This window comes from Aptenodytes patagonicus, chromosome 1 (assembly GCF_965638725.1).
Source record: "Aptenodytes patagonicus chromosome 1, bAptPat1.pri.cur, whole genome shotgun sequence".
Lineage (NCBI taxonomy): Eukaryota > Metazoa > Chordata > Aves > Sphenisciformes > Spheniscidae > Aptenodytes > Aptenodytes patagonicus.
This window is the reverse complement of record NC_134949.1, coordinates 165,408,759-165,422,034: the sequence shown is the minus strand read 5'-3', so window position 1 is coordinate 165,422,034 and position 13,276 is coordinate 165,408,759. Positions and strand designations below refer to the sequence as shown.

The 13,276-nt window shown below is 37.8% G+C and overlaps 1 protein-coding gene across 5 annotated transcripts in view; it reads right to left on the bottom strand.

The window, feature by feature from the left end:
- Positions 1-13,276, bottom strand: part of FGF14 (fibroblast growth factor 14) — a 422,495-nt gene that overhangs the window by 99,125 nt on the left and 310,094 nt on the right. For 4 of the 5 annotated variants that reach the window (XM_076361447.1, XM_076361460.1, XM_076361463.1 and 1 more), the window contains 2 exons: positions 9,202-9,312; positions 381-484 (listed from right to left, as the gene is read on the bottom strand). In XM_076361447.1, the coding sequence (XP_076217562.1) occupies positions 381-484; positions 9,202-9,312 (215 nt within the window). The remainder of the gene's footprint in view (positions 1-380; positions 485-9,201; positions 9,313-13,276) is intronic. The other variant, XM_076361456.1, reaches the window with a different exon arrangement.

The window sequence follows — 13,276 nt, the reverse complement described above, 5'->3', positions numbered from 1 at the left end:
GCCTTTGGATTCTGATCAACAAGTCACTAAGAAAATAATTGCAGGTCTTTATTTAAAAAGTCTGGAGAATTTAATTGAAAATAATAATCTTTGTGGTGTATTGCACAGTACCAGTATAGCCTACCAGAAGAAGAGCTCTACAGAATGTTTTTTTAGGACTGTTAACACGCAGACTTTCATACATAGTACACAGTAATTTCTACTGTATCCATCCCATTTATAGATATGCTGCATACATACATGGGTACACAGGTGTGTGTACTATATGTATATCCATATATAGACATTATAGAACTTCTTGAAAGTGAATATGCGTCTCATTCCTGTGTAGATTTCAACTTCAGCTGTGCCTCTTAAACAGAGTTCAGAAAGATACTTACTGATGTGTAGAGGAAACCTTCTCCATTTAGGGCTATATACAACCCAGTCTTTACACCCTGGATAGCAACAACTCGAAGTCCCACTGGTATAAGGTTGAATAACGCTGTGAAGAAAAAACATGACCAGATATGAATCTACTATGGTTACTACAATATTCTAATAAACATCATTAGTAAAAAGAAAGAAAACTACTCCCTGTATAAATAAGTTTTTCTGATTTTAAAATTAAATTAATTCTGTAAATCTTGCTTCTAATGAAGTTAATCCTTAAAATTCAGGCCTAAGTATCTATCCAGCAATAAGTCCTGCAATAGTTCAGTATTTGGCACAAGTGCTAACTAGCAAATACAAAGCACAGCAGACTGGACTGTAATCATTTGTGCAGCACTGCAGACATGAGTATCTCAGGCAATCTGAAAAGAGTCAAAGTGCCCAACAGTTCCTTCATCAATGTAGACTGATCATAAGGGTAACACTTGTGAGATACCCTGCAGAAAACGTATCTCTCTGATTCTGGCAAGTAGCTTTTTATTTTCTTAGGCATTTTTATGGTTTTGGATTAAGATGTGCTCTCAGTAAAGATTGCTTTCAAGGGGTCTGTGATTTCAAATCAATTTTTTTTTTTGTTTTTGTGAATGCTATGTTTGAGACAAGCAGTAGTACACAGGCCTCAGGTAATGGCAGAGGCTTATCCTAGTTCAGAAAAGCACTGAAATATGTGCTTGATTCTAAATGTGTGTAAATGCTATTGAGCTGAATACAGAACATGTTCAAAGACTGAAATTCTGGGGGAAAAAAAAAAAAAACCAAAAAACCAGCTAATAGCAGATAGTCTAGCAATGGTATATACCTCTGTAATAACAAAAACAGCCACAGCTTTGATTAGTGTCTGAAAAAGACCAGTGTGAAGAGTGGGAGTTTACCAGCCTCACCACAGACCAACAAAAGAAAAAGTGATATAAGTAGGAGACACAGACCAATTCTTCTTCTAAAAATTATGCCAGCACACACCTATACTAAGTTTACTGACTCATACTAGGAAATCAGATGCAAAGCACACATCAAACAGTCTTGGAAGAAAAGATCTGGATGAGCCAGAGTTCATGCTAAGTGTTTTTCCACTGTGGATGAGTCAATGATTCACAAGTCCTTGGATGAAAACCAAAAGCACAAGCTGTGTGCTCAACATATGCAGCGAGAACCATGGTTCCACCAAGCCAGGTCTCAGGAACACAGTAACACCTACAGTGAGTGCCTCAAAACTTAGGAAGGACATCCATAGGTGTGACCAGAAAGCGTACCCCATGAGGCTACCTGTAATCAGAATGCCAGGGGTAAATCCCAAATCAAGAGAAAAAGGGTCATGTAATTGCAGTGGATAGGTACATTTTCTCAAGGTGTAAAAACTCCTGGTTGGTCAAAGGACACAAAGCCACAGATTGTTTATGATGAAAATGATCAAAGCTTCACAACTGAGAAGAAACATAGGTTGACTACTGGAATTTAAAGATAGAAGTGGATGGAAAAAAAAAAAAACCTTTCCTTCAACATTGTCACACAGAAAAAGAATATGTAACATAAGATCTTTTTAGGAATGCACGAAGCCAGTATAAAGCTGGGAATTGTTGTAGCAGAGCACTTCCTACAGCTGTAGAAAGAAAAATATATTCAAAAGAGCTCTGGAAGAACAGAAAACAAATTTATGGGTTTACAAAGAAGAATAGAAGAGATGACATCAGACAAGAATTAGCACAAATATATAGCATTTTCATTTCTGTAGTTTCCAAAAGTCTCCATCATACTAGGATCTTACTGGGCTGTTCCCTAGAAAAATACTGGGCACAGGCAAGGTTCCCTCTCTAATCTGTACAAGATAAATGTAAACCAGTGAAATATGTCACTCATGTACAAGATATCCTAAGAGTATATAAGCTAAATGCTGCATGACTTGAGGGCTTTCAAATGTTCAATATAATTTGGAAGTTAAAAAAACAATCAGCCATTACCCTCAAATGAAACAATGTCAAGTCCAGCAAAACCACCACTGTGGGTGGTGGAGGGGGAGTCTGTCACAGCAAAACTAGGTTTCAGATGGCAGTTAAGTTTGTTTTTTTCTAGAAGAAAAGAAATTTCAGGAGGAAAACTGGATATGAATGCCATGCTAGAGGGAGGGCAGCAACAACTGAGGGGACACCAGGAAGGAAAAACAAACAATACTTCTATAAAGAAAAGAGGTGAACACAGAACACAGGTCAGCCATAGAAAACTGCTAATGAAAAATAACTCCAAATCATAGTGGTTCGGTCAAAACTTCTGGAACTTAGATATAATTTTCTGTATTACCAATAAAAATAAAGCAGCAAAGCTAGGAAAAAAAAAACCACACCACTGAAGGAGAAATAGAGGCCTGTAAAACGGCAGTGTTTTATGCAACCTATAAAATTACTAGAGCTGCTTATAGTTACTGGTGAATTTAGAAAGCACCAAGGAAGGCATATAATGTATCTTCTACTGCCATCAAGTTTTAATTGGAGATTGTCAGAGCTCCTGTAATTAATCTAAGACCATAACATTTTAGAGTATGATCTGAAATGCTGTAATTCTGCATATACAGAATATTCAGTAACTTCGACAAAATCTTTCAGACTTGGGCGAAACTAGGGAGGCCGGTCTACTTTCAATTATTGATTGGTAAATGCTCAGCAATGTGCTTCATACTGAGGTCAGCAAAACATGCACCAGTAAGGCACAGCATGTGTTTTTTACGTGCTCTGAAGCTGGCCAAAGGAAATTCAGTTTCCTTCAGAACCTGGCTGTGCTCAGTACTGTTTACTGAACAGGACTTCTGTGCCCAATTACACATTTCAAACCTTCCTAGGATTCACCTGTGCTATCCCCCACTCTAATAAGAACCTGCCTTGAGAAAAGCAGAAAGCTTTCCAGAGTTTGCTGGCATTTCAGGTCTGTACAGCCAAAGCTATGCCCTTACCTGACTGGTGTGTGAGAAAGAACCATGCCCCCAACTTCCCTCTATCTTTAAGACAATGATCCAAAACCAAAACTAAGTGGGGAGTGAGATCCCTGAATATCTTTATGTACCTAAATCCAGCCCGCTGAGTCCACAGATGAATTGAGAGAGGGAGCACCCTGGAACAGCCCAGGAAATACAGTTCTGCCTGGTGCTCAGTGCTCCCATGCTGCACGCTCAAGTACAAAACCTGGCAAATCCAACTGCAAATAAGATGTGGGAACATCAGGGAAATCAAGTGAACCAATCGTCAAAAATGGTGCGAGTAAAACCCTTTCTCCTTGTCAGTGCTGAGCCTGTGTACGCTCCCTTAGCTCTGCTTTGCATTCCATCTAAACCACGACTGAAAAGCAAATGGTTTCTCTTCCTTTTCCTAAGCCTGAAAGCCTACTTCCACCACACACAAGATCAGAATATGGGGGCGGGGGGCAGTTAACAGGAACAACTGGCATGAAAAAAGTTATTGTTTTAGGTGTCGTGGAGGGGATTTGCAGGAACAAATTTGAGTTGGATTCCAATCCTCCAAAAGTTTTGGCCAAAGTTCACTTTTTGATAAGCAGTAACTCCTTTCTTGAGCAAAACACAAACCCACTATACTTCTTTTTCTTTTTTTTTATGTAATACCCTCACAGTCTATTAACTTGAAACCTGAAATGCCTGAAATCAGATATTTCCATATCCTTGTGAAAGTCTATTTAGGTACGACTGACTTGTAGCTACAAGAAAATTGCCATTACAGGTCACTGTTTTTCTCAAGAAGCTTGCTAGAGACCAATTCCTTAAGGCTTATAAACTTGTTGTCTGTTCTGCATGTGCACTACCCTGGTGTCAGTTAACAAAACTTCCCACAGCACCAAATCTGCAATCAAATCAAGGCAACTATTTATTTACTTTACTTCCATCTGCAGGCCTACAGGCAGAAATGACGACTCCATCAGAACATTGTTTAGATTGGCAATGAGTGCAGCGAGGTTGGCACTCAAAGATCCGTCCGTCCATTTCTTATGGAGCAAACCCATTCTACCTGCCTGATGGAACAGAAGACGTAATTAAAATGTACTTTTTAGTATGGCTGCACATGGCCTCCATTGATCCTGTCACACTGACTAAGGTTATACTGATGGGAGAAACAGGCTTACCTAACTCCCAAAGGTGATGTAAATAGATGACTAAATGCCTGTGTAATTCTCTGAAGATAAACTGCAGTAAAAAACAGTGCAAAAATCAGACTGCAAATATTTCAGTTCAGTAATCCAAATTTATCATTCAGTAATCCAAATTTAACAGCATTGCAGGTGTTGTTTTTTAATCTTCATGTGCTTTATTTCTGTCTGATTATCTCCTTTACCTTACAAGGGTGCTGTGAAAATTATTTTATTAATATCTTCAAACCAAAATACGATAGTGGTAGGTACTCTAGAAAGACATTAAAAAGTTAATACTTCCATATTCAATTTGGAAGATTTATATAGAGCATTAGGAGCATGCATTAAAAGATGAAAGTAAAGGAATGTTAAATGGTTGCATGATTTCTTGAATAGCAACTCTACCAGGTACCAAGTACCATGAAGGAAGTAAAGCATGTTGCTGCATAATTAAGCAAGAGATGTGCACAGCACAGCCACATCAAAGTTGCTTGGGTAATGTTAACTTTGGCATTTATCTGTTTATGAAATAAGGCTACAAATGAGTAATGCTTTTTTAATCTGTTTTAAACATGCCTGTAATTTCATAAGGGGCAACAAATAGCAACATTTGAGTGTTAAAATCATGTTTATCGCCGATCAAGGAAAGTATCGTAATTTATGCTGAATTTTTTCAGTGGTTGCTGGCTGAGATACACTCTTCAGGTGAATCAAAATAAGCCATAGGGCTAAGAGGTTCAGAGTTTCAATCTCAGAAATTAAAGAATCAGAATTGCCTGTTTCCCAAATTAATTAGTCTTCCTACTAAACCTACCCTTCATTCATGAGACAAAACTTTGAAGATAGACCAAAGCCTGAAAATGAGCCGTTTTGTGGAGGACGGGCAGGGAATGTAACGCTTGTTACCACAAGCACAACATGGAAATCTGTTCTATTTCTTTGTATTTTCTATGTAGTGGCTTGTTTTTCCCAATTAGTAATGATGAGGCCCATGGACAACACTGAAGCAAGTTCCATTCACACCAAGTAATGCTGAGAACTGCTGTAAAATCCAGGAAAATTAGAGCTAGAGAAGGACAGCTACGCTGTGTAGGACCTCAGTAACCAAGCCTACAGCTTTAACCACAGTCACTCCCGCTTTCACTGCAAGCAAGCCACAAAAACAAACCAGAAACTGTAAGGCATTAGAGGAAGGAAAAGGAGAAAAACAGCTAAAACAAGAAAAGCAATGTAATAAAGCCTCCTTCCACATATTACTGAAAGTTTGGCAAAAAAATACAAACTGTACACATAAGATGGTTTAAGCTAACAGCTTTGGTCTGGTGATGTGATTTAAGGAAACTCAGCACCATTAACCAATAGGTGCATTAATTCGTACTCTGTCACAAAACATCACTAACTTGGAAAAGATATAAAAAGAAATTACAACAATGAACTGAAACCCATCAGTCTATTTAGGTTGGGTTCTAATATCATGGCCACCAACATGAGCAGACGAAAGTACGTTCAGGGATGCAATTACAAGCAGTCACATCTTTCTTCCTTTTTCATGCAAGGGTTTGTGACAGCCATACATTAAAAACCTTGCCTTCTATCTCCGCAGACTCTAGCCTTTACTCAAACTTAAGGGAAGCCAGGACAATGGCTTGCACTACAGCAGCTGACCGACACCACTGTTAAAACTCATTTTGACTTCAGATGGAAGCAAAAAGTCACATTAAAGAGACTACCGAGAAGCTTTAAAGACAAACAAAAAATGGGTTTGAACAGAACCACTCAAATTGAACAGGCTACATCTTAATCTTACTTTACGCTACCTCTCTGTAACACTGTGACTCCAGTAGTGTGTAACTTATGTTTACTGACATACATATAAAATGAGTACAAAATCATATATGCACTTGAGGGAATTTTAACTTCAAGGACTCCTCTAACTGCTTGACACAGAATAAATTGCAACAGCACAAAAAGTAGCAGCATGACTAAGCTTCAAACAGGTTCCTTGCTGAAGACAAAAAAGAAATCACTTCTCTGTCCCCCCGCTACTCACTCACTCTGGCTTCTCTGACAGCCAGCTACTCAGGTGGTCAGTGCACGAGGAGGACTCTCTCACGGGCTTCGGGGACAGTGAATAGTGCAGCAGACGGGTGGAAGGCTAGCAGAGATGTGCACCCTTCGGCAGTCTGTATTTCCTCCATTTTTATGAAACACACTTCAAATGGAAGTCGTGCTCACTATCAAGGTAAGCCTACTATCTGTCCTATTGACAGCTAATACATGTCCATCCCTTTGCCCACTGGGCACATTAAATAGGCAGCCTGCAAGCTCCATGGTCAGAAGCAGGATTTTTCCCCCTCTGGCAGCTGCCGAAACTTATTTACCGGTAAGCCTCAGACAGAAATTATCATGATAAGGAGCTCACAAAATAAAAGATTGAAATATTAGGAATTCTGTCCGTGAGAAAATTATTGTTTTAAAGTAAAAGAGAAAAGGAAAACCAAAATATGCTGCAATAAAGAAAAGTAATAGGAAACAAGAAGTTCAACAGGAAATGGAAGGAAACAGAGTGGAAAGGGAAAAGAACAGAGGAGAAAGACAGCACAAAAGAAACAGACACATATTCATGTATTCATGAATATACCAAATGGATCCATCTTTTCAGCTCTTAATATAGTGTTGATACACATATACTAGCAAAGTTTAAGGTGGAGATTGTATGCTTTCCTGGCAAACACATTAATTCTACATCCTTATGGTCTAAACTGTCTTTACTAAACAATATTGTAAAATTGGACTAGTGAAGAAACAAATAGTGAATCACACCAGTTAAAGACAGAAAAAAATCCCTTTAAGGAAAACGGGATTTTAGCCTAAAAATCATGTTGAAGTAAAACACAGTACTATCTAACAGTATTTATCCAAAATATGCAAGACTGCTATCTGGTATTTGGGTGAGTTTGGACAAGTTCTGTATTTCAGAATATTTATAATATAGAATATTCATTCTGCATTTTGGAACAACAAGAATAAGAGAGATGGGCAGACAGATGGAAATCCAGAAAGGCAGGGAAGAGCAGAGAGAAAGGGAAAATGACATAGTAAGCAAAAAAAAAAGGAAGATTTGTAAAGCTGACAACAGCGAAAAGAGGAAAGTAAGGCGCTATGGTCTAGTTTTGCAAAGATTCAAAATCCATAGTGTTCTAAGATTAAAAAAAACCCACAGAAATAACATTAAAACATTCCAAAATTGTTGCAGTCATACACACCTCCTCACTGAAGCTGAAAATAAGAGGGAGATGGGCAGAGAAAGAAGTAGAGGGGGAGAGACACGTTTGCACTCTAAAACACATTTCTCAGACCTCATACAGGCCAAGCTTCTATAAAAAGCAATAATGATCTTGTCTGTACAAGGTCTTAGTATCTAGTCCAGTACAGAAGTGGGCATGAGAGATGGACACACTGAGGGAAGAAAAGAAACAAGGAAGTGGGGGGGGGGGGGCGGGGGGGAGGAAACCACTTGGAAAACAAGCAGGGAAATACACATCAAAATAGAATAATAAATTATTTTTCTCAATTCTAAAAAAAAAAAACGAACATGACCATGCTATCTGTTGATGAAATGTGTTAAAAACGACAGCCGTGCATTAACAGATAAAACAGGGACCTAACCAAAGTAAAGCAGAAACCTCAAATCCCTTAATTTCTATAGCCTAATTCCAACATTTTTGAGGAAACTAAAGGCTTATTTATATATGCATAATAAGAAGATAAATCTTTTGTATTAAATATGCTTAAAATAGACCTCAAGATCACACAGAAATGTTACTTAAATATGCCATTATCATTAAAATAAACAAAATACAAATGTTCTCTGCTAAACAGAAAATTAAAAATCAACTGTTTCTAGAGTAAGAATAGGTTTGCTTAATTATCATTTGCAGCTGAAGTTATCAAACGTATATACGCTCATTGAATGAAAATATGTGGCAGTACCATAGGAAAAGAGTACCAAAGCAGCGACCCACATGGCCTTTCAAGACCACTTTTGTTTGGAATATTTTTGAAAACTGCCACTGGTGCAGTCCCTACACTGGCAGAAATTCTCTTAAAATCATTGGAACTCTTGCTGGTATAGGGACTGTAGGATCTTTAGCCCCAATTCAGCACGGTACTTCAGCATGTGTTTTAAGCAGGACTTTGATAGTTAGACATACACTTACTTGCTTTGCTGAATCAGGGCCTATGTGATCAGATTTTTCAAGGAATTTTTGTTTCCATCTCTTTTTTTTGGTTGTTATTTATTTGACGATAAGAAATTTATGTTAATATATAGCTTTTAGAAAAAATATTTGCAATATAATTTTACCATTTTTATAAAATTACCAGAAGACAACCATTGGCCTAAATGTCTCACCCCTGAGGTCCATCAGCACTTACGCCTTCCCCTTCAGGGGGAATACATTTAGGCCAACATCCTGCACGAGCCGTGCTGGCGGTCGTTAGGCTTCGAATGGACAGAACCCTCCTCCTTTCGACAAAACACATTCAAAAACCCTCCAAAGGCATTAACACTGTGTCTGCGCGGACACACTCGAGCGATGCAATCTGCGTGTGCGATTAAGACATTCCCCTGGGGCAGTCACTTACTAGAATTACTGCTGTCATCCTTGGTTCCATCGAGACTTCCATCGGGGTGCATTTGCAAGTAGTAGCCTTGCCTGCAATATAACCTGGTCACTATACCCTTGAGCTGGGGATCTGAAAGACAAACATATTTTGTCACTAGCCTCAAAACTTTTTCCAAGAGTTATCCCTACTTCTCTCACTGTAGGAGGAAGTTTGGTGAAGCAGCATTGCCGTCTTAAAAGTAAGTACTACATCAGGGTGGGTCCTGGTAGAGATGGAGAAAAATCTCGCCGCAGAGTATTATTAGGCCAGTTGCGTGTCCTGTTCTCTGCCTCCAACATCCTTCATTATAATTAACACAGGTAAAACACAGAAAAAACGAACACCCCAAACACCCATAGTCAAAAGACTTAAACCAGATTAAGCCCTGCAAAAAATTTTAGACTTCAGCAACAAGTATAGAGCCTTACAGAAACTAACAGAACATTTTAAAAACCCTACTCGTTTCATGCGTGTTAGTAACTTACTATACTTCATGTAAGTTTTAAGGACACTTGGAGGAAAAGGTCTGTCTCTTTTCACTCTCTACCAAAAGTGATAAACTTATCTGGTATAATACTTCGTAACAGTGCCATCTGAAGAGTTCCCAAAATATTTTACCAATCTAGAAGCGGATACAATTCACCTGCCCTCTTCCACCCCCAAGGAATAACACCCACAGTCAGGGCAAGACATAACCCTCCTTCAACAGAGGAAAAAAACTGAAAAAACCCTAAGTAAGCTAAAAGTATATGGGAAATTCAGGTAGCTGAACAGTTAAGCTACCATGTTTAACCAAGAATTGGGCAGGGGCTGCCAAGCCACAACTTTATGATTCATCTCAAGGACGGTGCCTTACCAAATCACAAATTAAGCTGCTGCAGAACTGGTTCAGTGCTGAGGAAGAGGACATTGCATCTTAAAAAAATCAACAGCACTACCTCTGTGTGATATTGGTGTTAATACTGTTAAACACAAACTCTTAGGCCCAACTCCAGGCAGCCAGTACATAAACTTGTGGAGACATTGGCATTAAAAGCGTCCATGTCATGTCATGCTTAGCTCCGCAATAATGAACTAAAATCATAAAGACTTTGAGACAGATATGTAATAAAATGAACAGGTGAACTTCTAAGGAAGACAGAAATGATTTCCATGCAACCCTGTGGCCAGAATATAAAATCCTCCTTGAATTTGTGTATAATTGCTCTCACAAACAATCATACTGGGTTACAGTATCCTAAGGGAGGTGAAAATAAACACTAATAAACAAAACTGCCTCTGAGTGGAATGCTCTGAAGTTTTCTATAGAGGCTCAGTTCCATTAAATGATTATGAAAATGTTAAGTTTTTCTTGAATATTCAAAGTACAAAGTAAAAACAATAAACCCATCTAAATTGAAAATATAAGATTAAACTGTAAATACCATAAAAACTGTTACTATAAATATTAACACTGTAAGACTTTTGAGGCATGGAAATAAATAATGTAAACATTTGATGGTCAACATGTAAGCACATTACAACTTTTTTCTTTTCTTTTAACTGCAAATTTTGCTTTCTGTGAATTTTTACATTAACAAAAGTTTCTCTGTCTTTATATAAGAATACTCAGAAACAACTATTTTTAAAATTTATAAATTCAACAAACTATTTTCTCTGAATGTACTGTCTCAATCAACTTCATCAGGCAACTCAAAAGTATTTTCATAATTTAAAAATGAGAAGTGAGTTCCTCTTACACAGGCATTATTCCTATCAATGCACGTGCACTTCCAAATTGACGATTTTAGACATTTTTGCTTTACACACGTTAAAATGGCATCTTAAAAGACTAAAGAAAAATATTAAAAAAAAATTATTAAAACTAGAGCTTTAAAAAGTATTTACAGGAAAAATATCAGTATTTTGAAAAACAGTTTCTACACCCAAAGAATCATGAATAAATGATTCTTTATCATCACTTCTAGCTCAAAGAAGTATCATAGGAAGGCAAAATACAGTCAACTCGCTATCAGCGGCTGTTTACATCTACTGCTTCAAGGGTAAAATGTGAAACTTAGAAGTGACTTTCAAAGTTGTTCTTTACACTCATTCTATTCATTTTTCTAAATTCACATATAAAATCTACTTTCTAACAAGAAATTGCACAATCATCGGTCTATGTTTTCACCAAAAGCATTATTTAAAGTTAACCCTGCTTTACCAGCTATCCAAAATTATATCTGAATGAAAATAATTTGGTGGATAACTATGCATTTCAGCTAGCATTTCAGGCTATGTGTGATGAGACAGGGTACGAACCCCCCATTTATTTGTTCACTCAGGTCCAAACACAGCAAAATAGTAACTACTATAACATGAGAGGATCCTAGTCATGTGTTATATCTCACTTGTATACAGTTTTAATGGTTTCATTTGTCAGAGAACTGAACAAAACTGTCCCAAAACATGGGTCTTTCACTTGAATGTTTCATTGAAAACTGGAATTTACTATTAATAATGTGATACTAATTAATATTTTCATTTGTGCAAAGTAGATCTCTGTAGACTAATAAATGGCCAAAAAAAAGTCTTTTTTTTTCCCATGAAATGCAGCAACTTAAACTTTCTTTTTACTTTTTTCCCTGTGGATTATTAGAACCTTTTTTACCCACCCTCCTAAGAACATCTTTTCTACCTTAAGGTCCTACCTGTCCTTAGCAAGATTAAAACTTTTATTTCTGACAAGTAATTTAATCATGCATTTTTTAATAGTCCTTGATCATAATATTTAGTTTATATATATCACAGCACTTTAGATCTACAAATCAAAGTAAATAATGACTAAATGTTTTAGCTGAACAGTGCCCAAAAAACTGGGGGAAGTGGACAATGAGACATGGTATTTCTTTGATCTTAGCCAAAAAGCAACGCAGATTTAGTGATGGAGTTGTATGAAATGACTCATTAATCTCAATGCAATTCATAATAAGCAATAGTCGAAAAGACTACTCCATACAGCCTTAAGGTAAACATCTCCAAGATGAAGCAGACAACCCTGTCAGGCAAGGAATTTATCTCTTCTCCTTGCAGAAAGATAAATGACTCTTTCAGGTCCTTTTTGAGACACCTGGGCAGCAAGCAGAGAAGAGAAATCCGCTAGTCCCTGTATTTCTTTAGCATTTTATCTACCCATTGTCACTTAATAATATTACCGGAACAGTCTCAGCTTCAGATGCTTTACAAATGAGTTTCTCAAATCCGTCTTGACCACACTTTTTTTTTGTTTTACTGTCTGCTAGAAAGCAGGAGCGACCAGCAATGCCCAGAAACACCAGCAGAAGACTGATGCTGCCTGTCCGCAGGTGCACTGGATATGTTATGTTTTTTAACTCCCACCACAGTGATACAGGTAGACAGACCAGCAATTACTCTTCCCCTTTTCACTCCACACATGCCTTTTTCTTCCCACATGAAAGAGAAAGGGAATGGCAAGAGAATACAGCAAAATGATAAAACACAAACGAACAGGATGAGACGACCTCATCAAAAAGTTCCCAGCTCTCAGGATTTTATTGTAGATATTTTGCTACTAGTTCTCTTAAAGTCCTAGCCGCCACAGCGAGGTGATTATGTGAAAAATACTGTTTCTGCTTAATTTTAAACACCTTGACTTCAGGGGAAAAAAAAACCCAAACTGGCAAACTTCACTATGGATCAAAATCAAAGGACAGTTCAACATCTCCTAATGATTTTTATTGGTCTTACTTTGCACCTTGACTTCTGCTGTTGAACAGTTCAGCGTGACAAGTCTGCAATGCCCCACCATGGAAAGAATTATTCTGACTTGTAGTTATTAGAGGTTGTCGCTAAAAATTCAAAGACATTGTACTGAACGGACAAAGCAACAGCTTCTCAAGCCTCTTTTCCACAGCAACCTGCGTGACAGCAGCCACTTGCTGCTTTTATTGCTTTTTTTCCTTGTCAGTGGCGACGGCAGGATGCATTATTGCAGTTAGCATGCCCACTTTTGTCAGTAGCTTTTCTGATGTCCTCAACAAAGGCAGAGTTTAAT